Here is a 24756-nt window from a genome sequence, read left to right as displayed (position 1 = left end):
AGAAACTGCTGGCGAGAGTAAGAGGGATGACTTCTCAAGCAAAGCTAATTACCGGCAGTGTCCAGTGAACACACCCAAAAATGCTTGTGTAGACTCCCAGCACTCATTATGAATTTGATCAGCATTAATTTTCTGTCTGCCTGAACTGTCTTCCTATACCCTGGGAGGGGCTGACACCCCTTCAATGGAGCTCAGACCGATACTGCAGGAAGGGCGGGAGGAGGGGGCAGGGCAGGACTTCTTACCTCCATTACAGGCCGAGGGGGCATCTCACCTGCTTTATAAGTTACCACAATGGAGGAGGGAAGCTTTGGCCTCACAGCATAAGACATTTACAGGAGAACTGAGCTGTGCTGGAAGGAGTTCATATCGTATTCCTGCCTGCTGAGGAGCTATTTAATCCTGTAAAAATAAAATAACTAAATTATTTAATATTTATTTTTGAATAAACACCTACTGATGTTTACTGTGCTTCACATTTTATAAAGTGCATTTTTGAAAACAGAAATTTAATGAACCCATACTGTATGCCAGGGACTAAGCTAAGCCCTCACCTGCTCTATGTTATTTAATCCTCACAAGTGCCCCACAAGCTTGGTTTCATTATTCTCATTGCACAGATGAAGAAACTGAAGTTCAGAGTGGTTAAGATGCATCAGATTGATCCAAGCCAGGTGAACTGGATTTGTTTCTGGCTAATTGTTAAACTGCATCCCTCAAAGGGGAATGTGTAAAAAAGAGCCTGAGACAAAATTTGATGCTTTTTAATCAATTGAAGACATGTGTCATCTCTCACATCTGACTGACTGCAAAAACACAGATTGGCAATGTTCTTGCTTTTTTTAAAAAAATCACTCATATTGACTTCATCAAGTTGACAAGATCTCAGAAGTAGATCTGGGATCGTTCACAAATCAGAATTATGAAGAGAAACTGCAGCAGCTGCTATGGCACAAAATCTAACGTGGACTGAAATGACCAAATATTATTAATGAACAAATTTGAAAACTGAATTTCACATACAGCATGACATTTCTCCCTGACACTAACACGTGATAAAAATTAAAAATAATATAAACATGTTTTAAAGTCATTGTGGTAATTACTAAAAGTAGCCAGCCATCCCATAGCTAGGCATTGTCAGAAGTCTACTCTGTGCAGCTGAAGTTTATATTAGCCCAGTACATCAAATTGTTCCCTTGAAGTTTCAGCTTTGGTGAGTCCTCTTTGACTAACATAAAGTTTTGACTATGACAGCAACACATAACCAAGTAGCATTCTTTATTAAATAAATCTAGATTATCTCAATGACCTGAAGGAATCAATATAATGTTCCAGTGTCCACCTATCTACAATGAGAAAAATCTTAACCCAATGTTTGAGGTATTATCAATTTATGCAAAGTACATTGCATGAGTCTAATTTCCATGCAAACATCTTCATACCTGGGAATCCTTTCAAATACCAAAATAAAATATTTACCTTTTTGCTAAGGGGAATAAAAAGACATGACAGTAGAATATACATCTTGATAGAAAAATAGTTAAAAGCTTTTAATTCTCTGAATACCTAGCGTTAACATTTTATGACTACCCTTTGTAAACAGGGTATTTGGGAAAAATTTTAAAGTTTTCAAAATCAGTACAAAGCTTATTCACATTTTTATTAAAGCCAACATCACTTTCACAAATCACAAAATGATTTCCTTATGAAAAGAAGAGCAGCCAAGTGTTTGGTGTGTCTGTCTCTGTGCTTAGCTAAGTCTGTTAAACACGGAGTCCAGGGGCTCCCCCCATCTCCTCTAGATGGGCTCCGTGGTACAGTGACACTTCATACCATGTGTTCCTTGAAGAACCATTTCTGATGATCTGAGTTGGTACAGTCTCGTAAGAGTGGTACAAAACTGTCGCTCAATTCCTTCCTCTCAGCCTGAACACATTTCTTGGACTGTACATGAAATAAAGAACCATCCTACAAAAGATAATAGACATTGGGTGTTCAAGATAATTATAAGCAATTCCTCAGAAAGTATCTTTTCCTTAAAATGTGTTGTTAAGTGCTCAGGGTGATTTTTATTATTTCAGAAATATTTATTGAGTAGTGAGTGTCTGCAGGTATGAAGGCAGCCCATGACTGTCTGTGCATAGAGAGGGCCACCGTGTAGAAACGTATGTCATGCTTGTCTCTCCCCAGGGCTCTTCATGAGGTCCGTGACTCTACCGTCAGGGCCGACGGTGCCATCTGCTGGCTGTTCTGGGATCGGTCAGACCCTATATCTCACCCTTGCTGATGTTCTTTTCCTTCAGGGTAACCAGGACCAAAGATCCTTTATTAATCTCTTCCACTTCTCTTAGGTCAACTAATTCCACCTCTGGTAGTCTCTTTCTCCTATGTATTTAAGTGGAGAATCTGGAAACTTGGCTTTAGTCCCAGCTCAGCCACAGACCAGCTGGGTGAGGGGACAGGTCACCAGAGAGGAAGCGGGTTCTGCAAACAATGCCAATTCCCAAACCCCGAAGGACAATGACCCTCTCTAACGCCTCACCCATTTCTTCTTTCCCCAACTGTTGCTGAGTTAACTCGGCAAGTCTCTCCCCAAGTTCTGGAGTTTATTTTTTTCCCTCCGTCTCTCTCTGGTGTAAGCTGTACAGCCCCCAAGGAACTTCATCATGGTTGAGCAGCAAAAGGGCAGAATAAGTGGCATACCTGTTCCAGGGAAACAGAACCCTTGGAAGTAAAATTAGATGCAAAAGAATCTCAATAATATTAATCTGGAAAGCCCTTAAAGGTGCTCATAAGTTGCCTTTAGAATAATGTGAAAGTAAATAATTAAAACTTCCCTCCTCCCACCCTTCTAAAGAAACTTGCTTAAATGGTCACTGAAATTAAAGATTTTTAAGGTAAAATTTTAACGACATTTCAAACCAATTTCATGATTTCTATCTTGCATTACTCTTCTTTGAGGGCTTACAATGGCTTCCAGTTGGAAGAAAGAAGGGAAGGACAAAACTTTTGGGGTTTACAAAAATATTTTTCCCTATTATTTTTTATATCACATAGACAGCACTATGGTGCCTGGCTTTTCAAGGAAACCTGCAAATTTCGTTGCTAATCATAACACTTTCTACAGGAAAGCATATTCCAACTTCTAATTATACTTAGAATTAATCCATTTATAAGTAGTATAGATGAATCTTTCTATCCCTGGGGCCAGGCTGGGAATGAAAGCTTTCCATTGACATAAAAGTGAACTAATTCTTTCTTTTGAATTATTTTCTTTGGATTTATTCCCTCAAGTGCTTTTTTAGTGAGTCTTTGGAGATGACTGATGTATGAGTCCCACCACGGGCTTACTGCAAACATGGTAGAGGTAGTGCCTTTCAGGCGTGAAATAACACCCAGTTCCAAATCAACAATGGCTCTTCTGATAGAGAACTAACTCCATCAGAGAGGTTTTCTTGGTTATTATACAAGTAACAATTAATGTCTACAGAGCTTTACAGCTTCCAAAGACTCTTTCTGGCCATACATCTACTCTTCACTAGAGGTAGACAAGGCTGTGATTATTGTCCCCACTTTAGAGCTGGGAAAAATGGGACTTAGACAACGGGAGTGGCTTCTACTTGGATCTAACCTCATGTCCTTACACTTGGCAATTTGTTTCACTTGTTTGAACCCCACATGATCTCTGAACACATTGGCGACAGCGCCTCTTCCCATTCCAGCCAGTTGCAGCTCAAAGTGTAAGGAGGACAGGAAGACTGAAACGGAATGGACAGTGAGGAAAGAAGGAAAGTGCTATCGGTGCTGGATGCCATGGGATCCCTTGGGGTCACTGTGAAGTTCCTGGTCTCCTATAGGGGGCACATCCCTGAGACTTGCTAGGGACTCGCTTTACTTCCAGACTCCCCTCTGCAGTCTATGGGGCCAGGAGTGACAGCAAGGAAGGCGTGAGACAGCTCCCTTACCTCCTGCAAGATGAACTTCTGATCCTCTGGGGTGGCTCCCTCGCAAAGATGCATGATGAGAACATCCATTCCGGCCTCCACCGCCACGCAGCCTTCTGGCTGGTGGGTGTTATAGCGTATTTCATTCTGGGACGTGTACTCGAAAAACTAGAAACAGGGCGGCCAACATGTGCCAGTTACCCTCTGATGTGCAAAGAGGGAAGTCTTTAGAAAGAGGGATGAGAACCTGGGGTCACCAGGGCGTGGGTGCTGGGATCCAGCCTTCTCCCCTCACCCACCAACACCAGCCTGTGTCCCCGGAGCACCACGTGCACCTCTGGAGGGGTGCTTAGCAAGCATGAATGGAGGGGCCCTTTCTCATGCCCTTCTCGTTTGCTAGATTGTGAGGGTGGGGCTGGTTCCTGGGTCACCCCACACCCGCTGTGCCTATCCCCAGGCTGTTGCAGAACGGCAGGAAAGAAGATGGACCGGTCCCAGCAGTCAGGGGCTCTCTGTGACCTTGACCAGCCACTTCCTCTCCTTTTCTTCATCTCTTTCCTCCTCCTTCCCCCGAAATATAATGGAGGCAACCATACCTTGGAGACTATAAAAGTTCTGTGCACAAGCAGGCAACAGGACTGCTAACAGGAGGACTTGTTCTTCAGAGCAATGGTTTTCCTACCCTAGTGTGCCTAGGAAAAATGCTGATTCCAGGCCCCACTCCCAAAGAGGGAATGAGGATTCCTTCTGTCTGAGATGGGGCCTAGGAAGCTGCACTTTTACACTTCTAACAAGACACACAGCCACCCATCCACCATGATCCATCCCCTTGCTTCCAGGAGATTCTGACACAGGTGACTGTTCTTAAGGCATATGGAGCACTGCTTCTCAAACAAATCTCCCTGAAAGCTGGTCAAGACAGGAGATGGGTTGGGGAGGGATGGGATGGATCTGAGAATCTGCATTTCTAAGCTCTCAGGTGATGCTGATGGTACCAGGTGGGGACACCTTTGAGGAGTGCTATTCTAAAGGGGGTTGAAGAACCTAAAAATTTTAAGGCTGTAGGGGTCTGAATTATGAAAGCTTACTGTTGACCATAATGGTGCATAATATTCAAATGGAATTGGGGTGACTCCAGGTTGGAGGAAAACTTGAATGCCCACCCCTCGTATCCAGTGTCTGACACCTTACTTAGGACAGCAAGGCTTTGAAGGTCCAGAACCAATGCTTTGCTCTCTCCTGCATCCTCCCCTGGGCCCGCCCTGGCGGGTTTGCCTGCTTCCCAGGCCAGGGTCCTGTTATGGTCCTCAGAACTTCCAGGTCTTGCTCCCCTGCCCAGCTTGCAGTTCAGCACTTAACCCAGACCGATCTACCTGGGCCCTGACTGATGAAACTGCCCTAAAAACCGCTTTGCAATGTGGCACTACACATCAAATCCTATAATTTCATTTAAGAATTAATTCTGGAGAGACCTTCAAGATGGCGGAAGAGTAAGACGTGATCACCTTCCTCCCCACAAATACATCAGAAATACATCTACACGTGGAACAACTCCTACAGAACACCTACTGAACGCTGGCAGAAGACCTCAGACCTCCCAAAAGGCAAGAAACTCCCCACGTACCTGGGTAGGGCCAAAAAAATAGAATAAACAGAGACAAAAGAATAGGGACGGGACCTGCACTTCTGGGAGGGAGCTGTGAAGGAGGAGAAGTTTCCATGCACTAGGAAGACCCTTTACTGGTGGAGACAGGGGTGGGGTGAGGGAGAAGCTTCAGAGCCGCTGAGGAGAGCGCAGCCACAGGGGTGCGGAGGGCAAAGCGGAGAGATTGCCGCACAGAGGATCGGTGCCGACCGGCACTCACCAGCCCGAGAGGCTTGTCTGCTCACCCGCCGGGGCGGGCGGGGGCTGGGAGCTGAGGCTCGGGCTTCGGTCCGGTCGGAGCGCAGGGAGAGGACTGGGGTTGGCGGCGTGAACACAGCCTGCAGGGGGTTAGTGCACCACGGCTAGCCGGGAGGGAGTGCAGGAAAAGGTCTGAAGCTGCCTAAGAGGCAAGAGACTTTTCTTGCCTCTTTGTTTCCTGGTGCGCGAGGAGAGGGGATTAAGAGCGCTGCTTAAAGGAGCTCCAGAGACGGGCGCGAGCCAAGGCTATCGGTGCGGACCCCAGAGATGGGCATGAGACGCTAAGGCTGCTGCTGCCGCCACCAAGAAGCCTGTGTGCAAACACAGGTCCCTATCCACACCTCCCCTCCCGGGAGCCTGTGCAGCCCGCCACTGCCAGGGTCCCGTGATCCAGGGACAACTTCCCCGGGAGAACGCACAGCGGGCCTCAGGCTGCTGCAACGTCACACCGGCCTCTGCCGCCTCACGCTCGCCCCGCATCCGTACCCCTCCCTCCCCCTGGCCTAAGTGAGCCAGAGTCCCTCAATCAGCTGCTCCTTTAACCCCGTCCTGTCTGAGCGAAGAACAGATGCCCTCAGGCAACCTACACACAGAGGCAGGGCCACATCCAAAGCTGAACCCCGGAGCTGTGCGAACAAAGAAGAGAAAGGGAAATTCCTCCCAGCAGCCTCAGGAGCAGCGGATTAAATCTCCACAATCAACTTGATGTACCCTGCATCTGTGGAATACCTGAATACACAATGAATCATCCCAAAAGGGGGTGGACTTTGGGAGCAACTGGAGACTTGGGGTTTGCTTTCTGCATCTAATTTGTTTCTGGTTTTATGTTTATCTTAGTTTAGTATTTAGAGTTTATTATCATTGGTAGATTTGTTTATTGATTTGGTTGCTCTCTTCCTTTTTTAAAAAAAAATATATATTTTCCTTTTTGTGAGTGTATATGTGTATGCTTCTTTGTGTGATTTTGTCTATATAGCTTTGCTTTTACCATTTGTCCTAAGGTTCTGTCTGTTTTTTGTTTCTTGGTTTTTTTTTTTTTTTGTGGTACGCGGGCCTCTCATTGCTGTGGCCTCTCCTGTTGCGGAGCACAGGCTCCGGACGCGCAGGCTCAGTGGCCATGGCTCACGGACCCAGCTGCTCCACGGCATGTGGGATCTATCCCAGACCAGGGCACGAACCCGTGTCCCCTGCATCGGCAGGCAGACTCTCAACCACTGCGCCACCAGGGAAGCCCTGTTTCTTGGGGTTTTTTTGTAGAGTTTTTAGCACTTGTTATCATTGGTGGATTTGTTTTTTGGTTTGGTTGCTCTCTTCTTTCTTTCTTTTTTTAAATTACCCTTTAATTTTTTATTTTTAATAATTTTTATTATTTTAATAACTTTTTATTTTATCTTATTTTTTTCTTTCTTTCTTTTTTTCTCCCTTTTCTTCTGAGCCATGTGGCTGACAGGCTCTTGGTGCTCTGGCCAGGTGTCAGGCCTGTGCCTCCGAGATGGGAGAGCCGAGTTCAGGACACTGGTCCACAAGAGACCTCCCAGCTCCACGTAATATCAAATGGCGAAAGCTCTCCCAGAGATCTCCATCTCAGTGCTAAGACCCAGCTCCACTCAACGACCAGCAAGCTACAGTGTTGAACACCCCATGCCAAACAACTAGCAAGACAGGAACACAACCCCACCCACCAGCAGAGAGGCTGCCTAAAATCATAATAAGGTCACAGACACCCCAAAACACACCACCGGATGTGGTCCCGCCCGCCAGAAAGACAAGATCCAGCCTCATCCTCCAGAACACAGGCACCAGTCCCCTCTACCAGGAAGCCTACACAAGCCACTGAACCAAACTTAGCCACTGGGGGCAGACACCAAAAACAACGGGAACTACGGACCTGCAGCCTGTGAAAAGGAGACCCCAAACACAGTAAGTTAAGCAAAATGAGAAGACAGAGAAACACACAGCAGATGAAGGAGCAAGGTAAGCACCCACCAGACGTAACAAATGAAGAGGCAACAGGCAGTCTACTTTCCTGAAAAAACTTTCAAGAAGAAAGTTTTCCTACCTGAAAAATAATTCAGGGTAATGATAGTAAAGATGATCCAAAATTGTGGAAGCAGAATGGAGAAAATACAAGAAACAAATACTGTATGCTAACACATATATATTAAAAAAAAATGGTCTGAAGAACCTAGGGGCAGGACAGGAATAAAGACACAGACGTAGAGAACGGACTTGAGGACATGGGGAGGGGGAAGGGTAAGCTGGGACGAAGTGAGAGAGTGGCAAGGACATATATACACTACCAAATGTAAAACAGATAGCTAGTGGGAAGCAGCCACATAACACAGGGAGATCAGCTCGGTGCTTTGTGACCACCTAGAGGGGTGGGATAGGGAGGGTGGGAGGGAGACGCAAGGGGGAGGAGATAAGGGGATATATGTATATGTATAGCTGATTCACTTTGTTGTAAAGCAGAAACTAACACACCATTGTAAAGAAATTATACTCCAATGAAGATGTAAAGAAAAAAAGAATTAATTGAGTAAGTCATCTGAAATGCAGATCTGTTGGTGTTTTTCCCTCTTTTTTTTTTTTTTCTGACCAAAGATGTCAGTGGCAGGGTTATTTATAGTCACAAAAACAGAGAGAAAGGGAATCAGTTACCTCAACAGTAATTCATATAGCCACACAAAGGAATATCAAGGGGCCGTTAGGAATGATATTCTCAAAGGGTGTCTAACAATACAAGTAAAGTATGATTAAGTAATGGAAATAAGAGACTATAAAACATGTAGACATTATAACAACTATTTAAAATACATAATACCAAGCTCATGCATTAAAAGACATGGGGGGACTTCCCTGGTGTTACAGAGGTTAAGAATCCACCTGCCAATGCAGGGGACATGGGTTTGAGCCCTGGTCCAGGAAGATCCCACATGCCGTGGAGCAACTAAGCCCATGAGCCACAACTACTGAGCCCGCGTGCCACAACTACTGAGCCCGTGCACCTAGAGCCCGTGCTCCAAACAAGAGAAGCCACCGCAGTAAGAAGCCCACGCACCGCAATGAAGAGTAGCTCCCACTCACCGCAACTAGAGAAAGCCCGCGCACAGCAACGAAGACCCAGCGCAGCCAAAAATAAATAAATTAAAAAAAAAAAAAAGACACGGGAAGTAAATATATCTTAATTATAATGGTGGTCGCTCTGGGTCCTGTCATTTACTACTTGCTTCTACTTTTTATATTTCCCAAATGTTCTGTGATGAGTATATATTACCTTTATAATAAAAAAGTCACATATTTAATGCTTTAAAAACACACAGATTTCCCCTCATCTCCCTCTTTAAAGGCCCACACCAATGATCCCTTGAGCACTGAGCGTCCCATTGTCCATTGTCCCAGAGCTTGAGAATGTCAGTCTATTAAAGAAGCAGCACCTACCTGGTTCTGACCCATCCCGTGACAGTGGTACAGAATGACCTGATGTCCTGTGATCTGGTGTTCATTGGGAGGGTCATAGTCAAAGCAGTAATCTTTTAGTCCTTTGTTCTGGAGCTAAACAAAACATAAAGGCATTTTAGTCCAGATTCCACCTAAGGCTGTGTGGGCGGGTAAATGGAGTAAGAGGAGTGGCTGCCTCAAGAACTGGACTCACTGCTAAGAGCCCCTGCCATTTCTAGTTTTAAAAGTGTTTTCCCATCCTATACCACAGGCAGGAATCATAAGCTCCATTTTAAGATGAGAAACCTGAGGAGCAGAGAGATGAACTCTTTATGGCCTGAGAGCTCATACCACTTCATGTCTCTTTAGTGCAGCCTTACTGCTGCACTAGGCCAAACACAGCTGGATTGTCACCTTGTGTATGTACCAAGGAGCTCCTGCTATCACGCATCTGCGAAGGACACCCCAACTGAGAGACCCGGCATTCCACAGATCAGAAGTCCATCACTGTAGATTACAGGAACAGCATAATACAGAGCCAATGATTCACACACAAAGTCACACGACAGGTAAGCGGAGATACCTGAGTCTTGAATCCAGGACCTCAGACTCCAAGTCCAGTACTCTCTCCATCACTCAACACTGCCTAATCTAATGTCATCTCTAAGGTACTTTTGGATCTAAATCCCTTTAATCATTCTAAGAGCAAAAAAACCATGGGAGGTTCCATGCTCCCTCCTCCCTTCCAGGAGCCTCCAGAGAAAGACTCAAACATCTTGCAAATCCCTTTCTGGAGAGTTTAAAGAACCTCCTTCTGAACCCCACTCTTGCCCTGGCCCTTGTCCACCTTTGACTAGCCTGGTCCTGAGGATAAGACTCAGCCATATAGAAAGAAGAATCCACAATCCACTAGCTCATAAAACACAGAACAGCATGTTCTTGATGTCCCTTTGCTTGTGAAGGAATCTGGGAACAGGAGATGTGAATAATCAGAGCATCTTATATCTAGAAGAACTCAAACGTCATTAAGCCAAGTTGTCCCCACTCTTGACCACCAAAGAACCTCAACCTCAAATCAGCTCCCTGTGTTCAAAAGATGTGGTCTACCAAATAAACTACAAGAAAAACTAAAAAAGAAGAAAAAAAAGGAGAAACCCCTAAAGATTAAAACAGATTGATTAAGCTAACTATATCAAGTTGGTGATAGACATAGAGAATGATTTTGAATGACTTTAGAGCATAGTATGTTTGACTACACTTCCCTAGTGAAATATATTTTATAAATAAATAGAGCTGCAAGAAATCTTAAACCTCATTCAGTATTACACTGTCAGTGGGAGGGTGGAGCAGAGAAGAGGGAAAGCAAGAGAGGCAAAATCTTGGTAATTGTAGAATCTCAGGGACAGGGCTCATTATACCACTCTCTCTACATTTCTGTATGTTTGAACATTTTCATAATGCTAACTAAAATGAACACACCAATACCCTGCTTTGTATTTATCAAGACTTCCAGAATGGAACACAGCTCTTCTGATGAACACAACACAGCAGAGGAGGCCTCCCTAAGTTGGTGGAGTTTCAAGCAAAAGCCAAAGGTGCTGGACATTTTAGTTGACCTCATCCCAACAACATTTCTTTTAGGTTTTTTGAAATAACACAAGTGACTCTCCTTCCCTACTACTGCTTTTGTGGATCCCTGAGTTGGAATTAGTAACTGGTCCAGTTATTGAGACTTGAAGTCATGTGATAGGAGTTAGTATAAAAAAATAGGACTTGGGAACACCAAGTTTCCAAGCCTCAGTTTCCATCTGTAAAATAGGAGGCTGTACTCACCAATTCTGAGATGCTTCCTGTGCTGACATTCTGGACCTGAGGCCCAGAGACTCAAGGGGAGAAGGAAGGACAGTGGATGAAAAGGGGGGAGGGGTGTGGGAGAGGCCAGCTGTCGCCATGAAGGGGTCTTTCTTTCACAGAGTTCGTCAATCAGACCTGGAGGCCAGGAGCACCCTGCCCAGCATGGGCCCACCTCGCTCACCATCCCGAAGAAGCCAGGCCTGTCCTCAGGCACGTGCAGTTCTGGATACACGGTACTCAAGAACCACTTGAAGTCCTTACACTGGAGCCTTGCACGGAGCTGCCTCCTCTCTGTCACATCCCCAAAGGGTTCCTGAGAAAATGACAAAACGGTGAGCCCCTGCAGGCCACGGCGCTTCCTATCAAAGCCCCTCTCTCACTCACTCAGTAAGCTTTTATTGAGCACCTATTGTGTGTGTAGCCTGCACGGTGCACGGAGGATAAGGAACGGCCTCAGACATAGTTGCAGCATCTTAGTAGGAGAGACTGCTGCACAAACAATGACATCCCCAGGTGCTCTCACTGCAGGGAGGTGTGGCCAGGTACAGGAAGGAAGAACACAAAGCACCTGCAGATGGGACAGGGAGCTGAATTCTGGGGCTGCACCAGCATCCCTGGCCCCATGTGTCATCCATGAGCGTGTGATCACAGACCAGCAACAAGTCAGTAGCACACGTATGCCATAATGTTCTGATTCACCACTGATACCTGAGCACTCACTTCCAAACATAGGTAAGTATTCTAGAGGTAATTATGAATGAAAACCTTATATGCCCAATCTATTGAAGTCTAAATATATTCTTCAGATAGTAAGAGCAAAAGACTGCAATAATAAATACTTGTAGAAGTCTAGTTTTATGGACAAAACCAATGATTAAGAACTTTTTTTTTAGTTTATTAATTAATTTATTTATTTTTGCTGTGTTGGGTCTTCGTTTCGGTGTGAGGGCTTTCTCTAGTTGTGGCAAGCGGGGGCCACTCTTCATCGCGGTGCGCAGGCCTCTCACTATCGCGGCCTCTCTTGTTGTGGAGCACAGGTTCCAGATGCGCAGGCTCAGTAGTTGTGGCTCACGGGCCTAGTTGCTCCGCGGCATGTGGGATCCTCCCAGACCAGGGCTCGAACCCGTGTCCCCTGCATTAGCAGGCAGACTCTCAACCACTGCACCACCAGGGAAGCCCCCAATGATTAAGAACTTTTGAATAATTAAATAAAGCAAGCATCTATTTAGCACAGCAAATGTGCAACCACAAGAGCAATGCTGAGCGCAAAGATAGGACTGTCCCTGACGTTAAACTATTAAAATTTGACAAGTTAAACATTTAACAAAATGGTAATGATAGGAAAAACATTTGAATAAAATTTCCAATTTCTCCTTATTTCCCAGAAGTTCATTCTTTGATGAGAGTCACTATGACCTCATCTTCAACCAAACATCCATTTCAACACACGGCCACTGGTCATTCAGACAAAAGGTGCATGCAGTGCCCCTCTTTCTAACATATTATTCTTTGGGAACCATCAGGAAGAGGGATCTGTGGGTTTCAGACTGGGTGACAAGGAAAAGCAGACGTTTCTACCCTGCAGCCCTGGGCAAGAGAGAGGAAACAATGACCCTGGAGCCCAGAGGCAGAGAGAGACCAAAGGGGAGGTCAGGGTGAGGGTCCTGAGGGTTCCGCAGAGCAGAAAGAGATCCACTGGGGTGGACCCAGTTCTACCCGCATCAGCTACGAGGCCTTGGGCAAGTTCCTTAAATCACTCTCTCTCTGAGCTTCGGTGTTCTCACCTCTAAAATGAAAATTTCAGAGCTACCCTGAAGGGCTGCTATAAGGATTCACAAGAAGAGAGTTTCATCAAGTGGCCGGGAAAGAGGTCTTGGGACAGAGCTTCTTGTCTTTCCACGTGGCCCCTTAGTTATGTGAACACAGGTAAGTGGGAACCCTGTCCTGGGGTGTGCAGAGGTGGTGTGTCAGAGGCAGTGAGGCTCTTTGCTAAAATGTATTTGTAACCCCAAAATCAATACTTGTGGTGTCTTCACGCTTTCAGTCATTCTAAAACATGACAGTCACCCAACGTGCATGTTCCCAGCTGAGGTCACGTCTCAGCTCTTGTTCTGAAAGCAAGTGTCCTGTTCATGGTCTATTTAGTGGCACGGTTTTCAGATTGTTCTGCATTGTATTGGTGATTTCACTGTTTTAAATGGCCCCCAAGCGTAGCGCTGAAGTGCTGTCCAGTGTTCCTAGTGCAAGAAGGCTACGATGTGCTGGAGGGAGAAAATAGGTGCATTGTATGAGCTTCACTTGGGCATGAGTTCAATGTAACCAATCAACAGTGTATATTTAATAAATTATTTAAACAGAAACACACATAAAACCAAGTTAATGATCGATCGACAAAAATGTCCACCTGTGAGAGGTATGCAGGACTCTAACCCTGTACTTCCCCCACGAGCAATGGCTCAATAATTGGTTCCAAATTCAGTGACTGCAGTGCCTGTATGCAGCATTAACTGCTGTGAATAGTGAGAATCAACTGTCTGTTGTTACTGTAAGTGAAGGAATAAAGTTTTCCCATACAAGTGTCATGAGCACCCAATTTCCTCTCTATTTCTGGAACTAGATCTACTATGGTAGGAGGACAGAATTAGCTGCTGTTGTTCGGATGCAGCCAGATGGAGCGTGGGCAGGCCGGGGAACTCACCAAGCGGGCCTGGGGGTTGCGATGGTAGTAGAGCTCTTTAAATTCATCCATCCACACTTCAGCTGCGCGGACACTGTTGGCCAGAGCCTTGTTGCGGGAGTAGGGAGCTTGCCTGGGGAAAACGTGGCCAACGTGCGAACACGGGTGTGTCTCCAGGGTGCCCCCGCACTGCCAGATCTGTACACAGAGCGGGTAGGAGGTGTGGGGTGGGGAGTGAGCGGGAAGTCAGCTGCAGGTCCACAATGCCCAAGCAAGGAGGCTGGACACACGGAGGTCATGGTGAACACTGCCAAGGCCTCACCCCCCATGGGGCAGGGGGCCACTCCCCCAGCATACTCAGGACACGGGATGCAGTCAAAGAGCAAGAAAGTAGCCTCAAAGACAACTAAGCCATCAGAATCCAGACCCCAAAGTCCATGCACTAAGGCTCATGCGCTTGAAGGAGCACCGACAGTGGACCTCGCTGGGAACTTACTTATTATGTAAAGCACAGGCTGATTACCTGGTCTCCTAGCCACAGAAGATAGGAAAGCAGCAAGTAAGAAGAGAGGTTTGGAAGGGGGACAGGAAGAGCTTCTAGAGGCAGACAGAGCAGCCTGACACCTGGGGAAGAGGTAGAAAGACCATTAAAAGCACACCCCAAAACTCAGCAGGTGGAGTTATCTGGAGCCTTTTCATGCTGGGGCAAACGGCTGTGAATACCCCATTGTCCCCTGGATGTATGACCAAGGATAGCATCTGGTGCTTATAATGCGGGGGTGGGGTGTGAGTCCTTAGTGGAGAGTCAAAGCCTTGTTTATTAACTCTTAAAGCAGGAAACCATATAAAATATTTGTAAAGTTTAAAATTTTCCATTTAAAAGCACGAACATCAACATAAGGTTTTGATACTTAAAATGCAAGATTCAATTAACTAGAAAATCCACCCAAATGCTTGGGCTTTCCCAAAGGGGCATCTGTGGATCACATACAGCAGAATCAATAGATGGGCTCATTACAAAAGGCAGATTCCCAGTCCCTACAGTAAATCTATCAAATCTGACTTTCCAGAGACCATACCTGTTAATCTGCATTTTTAACAAGTTTCCCTAACAATTCTTCTATGTGTCAAAGTTTGAAAGTCACTGTGCCAAATAAAGAGGCTACTTTATCAAGCAGTCAAGCAAATCAAGGCTCCAAAACATGGGATCAGGAGGCAGGGACCCGTGTTTTAGTCCAGTCTCTGCCATGCACTCTGTGAGTGACCTTCAGCCAGTCGCTACCCGCCTCTGGCCTCTGCCCCTCCTCTTTATGGAGTGAGAGGAAAGAACCAGGTGAGACTTGCAAGACCGTTTCCAGCCCCAAATCTATTAAAAGTGTATTTTTTAAAAAAGTTTACACAAGAAGACAGGCGTGATTACAGGATATGTGTGCCACTGTCATCTTTGAGGATCGTTGGATAAACTGCCAATATGGAGGAAAAGTCCACCAGGCTCTCCTAGCAAATACATCCTTCCCAGAGAGAAAGAGAACAGGTTAAGGATGAGTCCAAACAGAAGACTGGAATACTTACTCTAAATGAGAATTCGAGGTTTTCTCCGCCCCAAACTTCCATTCCTGTATCGTAAGACCCCAGGTACTCAAAATATTTCTTACTCACAGAAAACAGCCCACCAGCCATGGTTGGAGACCTAGAAGCGTGTGAATCATAATTCAAGGTAAGCGGCAGGAAACCATCACAGTTAGTTGAATCCCTTCTCACCACAAGCCTGGAGTCCATTCATCCATATAAGCATACCCTGAGTTCATGTTCTGGGCCTGGTGCTGAACTGGGCTGGAGGCACAGACGTGCCCCATAGCCCCTGCCCCGGGGAAGCTCACAGACATCTCACCAGGCAAGCACAGAGCAAGGTGTGGGATGACTAAGGCCAACCTAGGGCCCAGCAGGAATGCAGAAGCAGCCATGAGATGCGGAGGGGGGGCGGGTAGAGCTAAGTTTCTCGGAGGAGGCATGGTCTGCAGCACAAAGGGAAGTTAGCCCAGAAGAGGGATGGAATGGTCCTCCGAGAAGACAGGAGCATGAGCAAAGGCCTAAGGGTGAGAGAAAGCCTTGTACTTCTAGGAGCACAGACAACAAGGAGAGATGAGAAGAGAGAGACCAGGTTCTAAGAGGGTGGCAGAAGTAAGGGTGCGGTGGCCTTGCTTGTGCAGCCCTCACAGATGTCCTTTATGGGCCAGTAGAGGCCACTCTGGCATCTTAAAGCTCCCCAAGGGCTTGAGCCTCTCCTGCTGGAATGGCCTCCCCTGCAGGACCCACACGGCCAGCTCTGGCCTGCTGCCTCAGCCAGCCCTGTTTTCTCCCTTCCAGGTTCATCTAGGAGATGGCACTGGTTTCAGAAATGGCCCAAGGCTTCCATCCTACCCCCGCAGAAAGCTATAGTGTCAACACACCACAGAGATGCAGAGGAATAAATTTTAAAATGGGGAAATATACAACATGAAGAGCCTAACAGTTCAAAATTTTAAGATCCTCCAGTAGTGCTTCCAGGCCTTGACAAAGTATTGGCTTTTCCTGCACTCCAAGCTCTGGGCCAATGAGAACAGGACAGCAAGACTATGGAAGAGAAGGTTCTAGGCTACAAAGCATTTTCACGTGTGTTCATCCTAAAGGCTAGGAAATAGGTAGGGTGGATATGCTCATACCTATTTCACAAGTGAGAAAACTGAGGCCCAAGGATATTACGGGAGGGGAAGGATAGCTGGCCACAGTGTCCCTGAGCATGCACGTGCGTGCGTGCGTGCATGCGTGTGTGTGGGGGGGGGCAGTTTGTGTCAGCATCACAGGCTGCATATGTAACGCTTGATATGATCCTTCCTACTTGGTGTCTCAGTTTCCAAACCTGTTAAATGAGGGGTTGGGCAGGATGCCGCCCCTCAGGGCTCCCGCAGAAGCCTATATGTCATCCTTGAGTCGTCCTCCCCTCATTCCCATTCAATTCCTCCCAATTTTCCCACCACAAAGTCTCTGGAGTCCACCATGTCCCTCCATCTTCTCCTGTACCATCATCTCTAAGCTGGAGGACTGCAACGCCTCCCAGTGGTGCCCCTGCCTGCAGCTCCACCCCCTCCAGGCACCCACCCCCCATCATGTGGCATCCAGCACAGACGTTAAAGAATGCAACAGGCTAAATAAGGTCACTTCCAGTTCAAATCCCTTCAGTGGCTTCTGAACACCCACAGTAAAGTCCAAACCCCTTTCCTTGGCCTTCAAGGCTGGATATGACTTGGCCGCATTCACCTCTCCAGCCCTGTCTCTCAACACCGTCTCCACAGTTGTTCCTCTCCAGCCAGCACTGGGTCATCTCAAGGTCTGGACTCAGGTGGAAGGATTCAGAAGGCCAGCTGCCAAACATGGGTGCAGATCTACGACACCACTTCTGGGTCAATACCCCAGTGATAAAGCTGAAGTCCAACCTCCACCGGCCTGACTCCCACATCTGTCTCCCATTTGGTGCTAAACTTGGAAGAAGAGGAAGAAGCCAGACTATGACTTCAACACCTCAAGAATGAGGGCAACCCAGCACCGCTTGAGCCTTCTCTTCTCAGACCCAGGCTCACCCACTGGCCAAAGCTGGCCCCTGTACCCCCAGGTCTACTCATCCCCTGCAGCTCAGAAGGAGCCTGACAGTGTGTCCTCAAAATATTAGCCATGGAATTACCATAGCAAGTCCAGTCCTAGGTATATACCCCAGAGAACTGAAAACAGGCACTGAAACAGACAATAGTGTACCGCTGTTCACAGCAGCATTATTTACAATAACCAAAAAGTGGAAATAACCCAAGTGTCCATCAACAGACAGATGGATAAATAAAATGTGGATGCATACACAATGGAATATTATTCGGCCATTAAAAGGAATGAAGTTCTAGAAGGACCTTGAAAATACTTTGTTAAGGAAAAGAAGCCAGACACAAAAGGATACATATTGTGTGATTCTACTTATATGATGTACATAAAATAGGGAAATCCATAGAGATGGAAAGTAGAGTAGAAGTTACCGGGGGCTGGAGGAGGGGAGGAAAGGGAATTATTGCTTAACAGGTATAGAGTTTCTATTTAGGTTGATGAAAAAGTTCTGGAAATATGTAGAGGTGATGGTTCTACAATATTGTGAATGTGCCTGATGCTAGTGAATTGTGCATTTAAACAATGGTTAAAATGGTAAACTTTATGTTATACATATTTAAAAAATATATATATATACACACCAATATAAAATCCACATATATAGCAATGATTTTTAATAAAAGTAAACAAATACTCTGGAAAAAGAAAGGAGAGGCAACAGCTAACCATCCCTCCTGAGGGCCTTCACTGACAAGTTGGCCAGATGCGTGCTCAGAGAAGTCAACCCCTGACCTGATGACATCGATGGGAGACCGCATGCGGATCCTCTCCCTCTCGGGAACCACGTGCCACGTGAACACCAGCCTCCAGTCGAAACCGCCAATCTGGGGCTCCCCAGCGTTCCCCAGGTACTCGAAGGTGTTCCAGTCGATTACATCGATCACAGGGCACACCACTGCCAACTCCTCTTCATGGATCCTGAAAACAGTCAGAACAGCCTTCCACTAGAAGGAGGAACACCTGTCTGAGAAAGGCCTGCTTCTCTTATTCCAGGGGTCTACAGCCAAGTCAGCCCTGGCAGGTGAGCAAAAGGGGGCTGCTGGGCGGTGGGGGGAGGCAGGGAGCTAGGACTCTGGCCCTGATATGAAAAGTCCCACAGCTTTAATATTCTGATTCCATCCAGGGATATTCTGGTTAAATTTGAATCCCTCTATGAAAGTCAGGATGTCAAAATTAAAGCTAAATTTTAAAATGGAAAGCACATTTTCAGTTTCTTCAAGACTGTAAGAGATTTCTTCATTTAATTAAAATGAAACATCTTCAAGTCAAGAAATAATTATCTCCCTGTGAACAGAGATGCGTCCAGACCAAAGGGTCTGCTTTGGAGGTAGAAAATAAATTTTAATCCTGCCTCTTATTTCCTGTGTGACATTAGCGTTGTCACTTAACTGCTTAGAGCCTGTTGCCTCATGGGTTACACTGGAAAAATATACCTTCTCATAGGTTAATGTGGACTCCCTATGGGAATGTTTGTAAGAGGCTGCCAGAGAACCTGGAACTACTGCTATATTTTTCTTTTAACCTTTTTAATTATTAAATGTTACACGTAGTGGAAAATGTGATAATTTCCTTTTGCAAGCGTCAGCTTGTGCGTAGTCTTCAGCAGTTCTCTCCACACTCATTCTTACAAGCCCAGCCATCCCAGCAGGCTTCTGGACTGTGTTTCTTTACATTTGACAGCACACCAGGAAACATGAACTGAGACTGAACCACGTGTGAACACTAGATTTCTCTGGGTTACATTTTGGGGGCAGTTGTCTAGAATTTGAGACCTATAAATCACTAACTTGTAACTTGCAGTCCAGCTGGTTGGAGCCATGGGTAGTCTAATTTTTACAAGAAAGGGGAAAACGGGGGGAGCCTGCACTGGAGTAAAGAATTCTAAATCATGGTTAGAGAACGTGCAGGCCCAGTAGCAGTGGTTACTGGGTAGTGTTTCCTGGCATCTTGTGAGCCAGGGACCAGGGATGCCAAACATCCTGCAGTATGCAGTCCAGCCCTACACAGCAAAGAATGGTTCTGCCCCAGATGTCAACAGCAGCTTATAAAATGCCAGGAGCACTACTCAGTTGATGTGACAACCAAAAACATCTTCCACTTCCAAAAGCCCCTGGAGGAAAGGGGTTACTGTGCCTGGTTGGGACCACCTGAGGGACAGTCTACACTCCAGTGTCTCAACTCTGGTGCACCCTCAAGTCTTCAGGGAGCTTCTGAAACATCCAGAAGGCCAGGATCTACCCCAGAGATTCAGATCCAAATAGTCCAGGAGTTTTTAAGGTTCCCCAGTTATTTCTAAAGGGTAACCAGGGGAGAATCCCTTTGTCTCCAGGTATGGAGCAAGGACGTGATTATGGGGAATGCTGCCTCGCTCTCTCCAAAGGGTGGGACGGGGTGAAGTGGAATTCTAGATGTCATTAATGAATCAGCTGAAGGGGAAAAGTGTCCCTACCATGACTTTAGACAGGCCTAGAGGCAGCCCTCTGTACGCACAGTGGGGGAAGGGGGGAAGGATGAACTCACTAGTCCGGGTTCCAGAGTGAGCACCTAGCTGTCACTATGTTCTAAGTAATCTCAGAGTCCATCACTGGCCTGAGGAATCCTGAGTCCCTTCTGCGGGTGAAGCTCACCAGAGCTGAGGGGGAGAAAGAGGCAGCAAAGGACCGGGACAGCAGGAAGTGGCAGAGCAGAGCTCGGTCTCATGCAGGAACAGAGGCGAGGGGGTCCCTAGCTCTTCCAAACAGACCCTGACAACCAAGCGATGGATGCCAAGGGAAAGCAGTTTGCCAAATGCACAGACTCTGATCCTCCAGCCCTTCACCCACTCCACAGGGAGGGGACCAAACAGAGACCCCCCAAACTTTCCTCTCCCACCCGGAGGAGCTCTGGGCTTGCCAGCTCAGCTCCTGTTGCAGAATCAGTAGGATGGAAAGGGAAAGAGAGAAGAGAAGAGAACAAAAGTAGGCCCAGGGGTAGGTGGGAAGGTGAGTGTAAGAGACTGTGGGACAGCAGGGGAAATATCCTTGAAGACACAGCCATATTTATACTTTCATGACTCTATAAAAAATATATTAAAACAATATTTTATGACTATATTGGTAAAAAGACAAACAATCCAGGCTAGATTCATTATTATATATGCATTATTATGATATTCACTTTCCATTCTGATTTTAAAAGAAATTAACATAAAATTTTTTGGGGGGGTCCCTTAAAGTTTCATGGGTGGGCCGTAGGTATTGTAGGTACTGCATGTAATAAATAAGTCAGCCCAGCTTGAAGGAAATACACCAAAATGTATACCCTCCAGGAGAGCAATTCTGTGTGACTGACCATATTTTTTTCTTGGTTGATCATACTAAGTTTTCTACAATAAACGTGTAAAATAAGCAGTAATAAAAGCAAACACTCATCTAGGACCTCCCACATGCTGGCATGTTCTAAGCACTGTCCGTGTATTAAGTCATTTAACGGCCTCCACAGCCCCAGGAGGTAGGGACTGTTACCACGCTGTTACCAGGGACAGAGGCTTTGCCCAAGGAGCATCTGAGCCCAGCGCCCCTGCCTCTCATGCCAGTTTGGTCAGGGCCCCCGCCTCCCCCCCGCCCCCCACCGACGGTCCACGCACCTCTGCAGCAGCGGCTCCAGCCACCCTTCGTGGCACTCGCAGTGGCAGTCCAGGAAGGTCAGCACGTCGCCCTTGGCCGCGGAAGCCCCCAGCAGCCGTGCCCGCACCAGGCCCTCCCTCTTGTTGGCGCGGATCAGGCGGACCTTGGGCAGCCTGGCCAGCTCGGAGGCCAGGCGTTCCTTCAGGTGCTCTGGGGAGGCAAGCGGGACACCGAGGGTCACCGCCACACATCCCCAGCCGCGTCCTTGAAGGGCCTCCCTGTCCCCAAAAGAAGATTAAGTAGACACGAGCCTTCTTTGCTCTGTACCAGGGACGTGCTCACCGCACCCGGAACCAAGGCTGGAAGCCCCTGAAGGCCAGGGAGGCTGAGGTGGAGGATTCCAGAACCACCAAATGCTCCCGTTCAAAACACACACACATTGAACTGTACTCCTGAAATGAGTGAATGTGTCATGTGGATGTATCTCAATAAAGCTATTACCTCCCAAAATTACCTTGACTTGTAAACATTTAAATAAAAAGCACAAGAACCATCCAACCACGATTTTTCCAAAAAATTGTGTTAATATAAACTTTGTTCGTTTATGTTAATTATGCAATACATCATAAAATTTTAATTTATATTGAATTATATTAACATAAATTTTATTTATAATACAATTATGTTAACACAAATTTTCTCAGAAGTATGTTTCAGTTGACACAGTAATAATAATAACAATGGCAGCCAACATGAGAAAGCCTACTGTGCTAATTACAGTCCAAGTGATTCACAGAACTCACATGAGTCTCATAACAACCCTATGAGGTAAGTACTACTACTGTCCCCATTTTATGAATGAGAACATTGATGCCAGAGAGGCTAAGTGACGTGCCGAGGTCCCAGACAAGTGAGCTGAGGAGTCATGATGTAAACCCTGGGGACTCTGGCTCGAGTCTACAGGCTTAATGCTGCCTCCAGAGCTTTCTTCTACAGCTGCCCATCCTTGTTAAACAAATCTAAAACTTGTCAGGAGGACATGCTTATCCCATTTTGTAAGAGAGGAAATGAGTCCTTAAGAGTTGAAAGGATGTGCCCACAGCTAGAACTGGCCCCAGGACTCCCAACTCCACACACAGGCTCTGTGACTAGAGGTCCCAATTCATGCCTCTCGATGGGTAGGTGGAGGCAGGTGAGAACCAGTCAGGTAAAATAAAAATGAGAGAATCTCCCCACATCAACATGGGCTTCATCTCAAAGTCCCCCTCAATCATCAGTGAAGGCAAAACTTTGTATAATGTTCTGTTGCTTTGTTGTCTGTGAAATGTTTCCCTAAGTACTCTTGATACTCAAACAAGAAACAAAAAACATTCATTGGCTGATTTTTTTTTTCAACCCTAAATATAACTGCATATAAGCTAATGGCAGGAATAAGGGAGGTGACTTCCCAAGCAAAGCTAATTAGTGGCAGTGCCCAGGGAACACACAGGAAAACTGTGGTGCAGCCACCCAGCACTCAGGATGGGTTTGGTCTGCATCAATTTTCTGTCTGCCTGAACTGTCTTCCCCAATCCTGGAAGGCGCTGACATCCCTCATCAGCTCAGACTGACCCTGCAGGAAGGGTGGGAGAAGGGGGCAGGGCAGGACTTCTTACCTCCAATACACGCTGAGAGGGGCATCCTGCTGACTTTACAAATTACCACGATGGGGAGGGGAAGTCTTGTCCCCCCACAGTCTTGGCCTTACATTTATGGGAGCACTGAGCTGTACTGGAAGGGGTTCATACTGTATTCCTGTCTGCTGAGCAGCTGCTTGATCCCATAAAGAGAAAATAATCTGATATTTGCTTCTGAATGAATACACTTCTGAAACGTTTTCGGCACTCTGCCGTTTTTTAAATAGTTCATAAAAGCAGAAGTTATCGTTGAACAAGTGCCAGCAATGGGCCAGGCCCTGACGTAGCAAGCTACCACCTTCATCTCATTTAATCCTCAACAATGACCCTGAAAGGTAAGAACTACTATTATGCCATTTTACAGGGCTGGAAGGCAAGGTTGAAACTGGTTAAGCTCCTTGCTCAAGGCTATACGGCTGCAAAGTGCTGGAGCTGGGATTCTAGGCTATGCGGTGTGACCCAGAACCAGCGTCTACACAGACATATTTAAAACAACCCTGGGAGGAAAGGAAATGGAGATGCATGCCTACTATAAGCTGGCTGCTACGTGAGGTTCTGTCCTACACATGATCTCATTTATTCCTCACCACAAGTCTCTGGTATTAGTGTAGATAAACCCATTTACAGATTAGAAACTAAGGCTCAGAAGACAAGTGACTTGCCCAAGGTGCCATGACGGGTTATGGTAAAGCTCGCCTAAGACCCCTGACCACAGAATTCAGCACCTTGTAGGCTACACTAGGCCTTAACCCCCAGTCTGGCTTGCCTGCTGCCATGGGGAATGCCAGCTGTCCCCTAAGACTCACTCTCCCCATGCTTTTCAGCTGAGCACATGGACACCCTCCATAGAGACGACGTTCCTAGCCTCCCTCACAGGTAGGTGTGGCCAGGTGACCCTGTTCTACTCAGTGGGACTGAGGGCAACTTCCAGGTGTAGCTCCCAGTCCCCTTGAAACCCTCCTGCTGACGGGAGTGAACAGGAGGTGAAGACCCAGCCTGGGCTATGCAGACAGAGGCAGTGCACCATCCTCGAGAAGAAGGAGACTTAGGGCAGGAGGAGCTGGGCCCTAATAGCGCGGAGGGGCCACACCTGCCCTAGACTATTACCCCAGATTTGTGATGTGAGCGAGAAATCAATTTTTATCTCATGTAAATCACTGTTATTTTGAGTCTCTGTGAGAACAGCCCGGCACACCCACCAATTAGGACCTATACACCAGGCTCTGAAGTCAGACAGACCAGCCTCAGAGCCTGAAGCAGCAGATGCCCAATAAGCAGTGGCTCTACCCTGATGGGTGGTCCAGGGGTGGTGATTTGGTTTGAAACGGGCTCTAGCAACCAAGCCCACAACTCTCCCTCTTGCAGGGCCGTGACACTTCCCCTCACTTCAGCTTAGCTGCCCTCACATCAGCTAGTGGCCAAAGATGTGCTGGCTGACTACCGCTCCATGGACAGGGCTAACCCCAGCCAGGCAAGGCCATGGCAGCCCCTACGCCCCTCCCCCTTCCATCCGTGTCCACCCCCAACGTCAGCCTTGCTCCACAGGGCAGCACAGTTGAGTCCCCAAGACCTAGCGACGTTCCAGCTCTCCCGATAGCCCTCAGGCGGCTCCCAACAGGCTCCAATTAAGCTAAACCCCTTAGATTGGCCTCCGAGGCCCCACCTGATCTGGCCCCGCCCACCCTGCAACCTCATCCCCCAGGTCACCCTCCACCAGCCGGTGGTCTGACCTGGAGAATGGCTGCTGTTCCAGCTTCTGCACCTGCTGCTTCCAGCCCGGCCCCTCTCCCCAGACCTTCACTGCGCTGCCTCTCTAGCTTCTGGCTTAAAGGCTACCTCCTCAAAGAGGCCTCCCTGACCTCCACCCGCTAGAGTAGGCCTGGTGCCCAAGCCCCACTCGCTCTCCTGTTCCCAGTATTCTTTCAGAGCACTTCCTACTCGTGCTGTAGTATAGTATCACGTTCCA

At 47.0% G+C, this 24756-nt stretch overlaps 1 protein-coding gene across 1 annotated transcript in view; it reads right to left on the bottom strand.

The window, feature by feature from the left end:
* Positions 1-1529: 1529 nt before the first annotated feature.
* Positions 1530-24756, bottom strand: part of GALNT12 (polypeptide N-acetylgalactosaminyltransferase 12) — a 38650-nt gene continuing 15423 nt past the window's right edge. Inside the window, exons 3-10 of the mRNA XM_065878883.1 lie at positions 21135-21324; positions 18242-18427; positions 15395-15512; positions 13844-14020; positions 11327-11458; positions 9292-9405; positions 3969-4115; positions 1530-1971 (exon numbers count right to left, since the gene is read on the bottom strand). Coding sequence (XP_065734955.1) covers positions 1831-1971; positions 3969-4115; positions 9292-9405; positions 11327-11458; positions 13844-14020; positions 15395-15512; positions 18242-18427; positions 21135-21324 — 1205 coding nt within the window. The 3' untranslated portion in view covers positions 1530-1830. The remainder of the gene's footprint in view (positions 1972-3968; positions 4116-9291; positions 9406-11326; positions 11459-13843; positions 14021-15394; positions 15513-18241; positions 18428-21134; positions 21325-24756) is intronic.

Source organism: Phocoena phocoena, chromosome 6, assembly GCF_963924675.1.
Source record: "Phocoena phocoena chromosome 6, mPhoPho1.1, whole genome shotgun sequence".
In the NCBI taxonomy this organism is placed as follows: domain Eukaryota; kingdom Metazoa; phylum Chordata; class Mammalia; order Artiodactyla; family Phocoenidae; genus Phocoena; species Phocoena phocoena.
The sequence above is the reverse complement of the archived record's forward strand: the minus strand, read 5'-3'. Positions and strand labels throughout refer to the sequence as shown.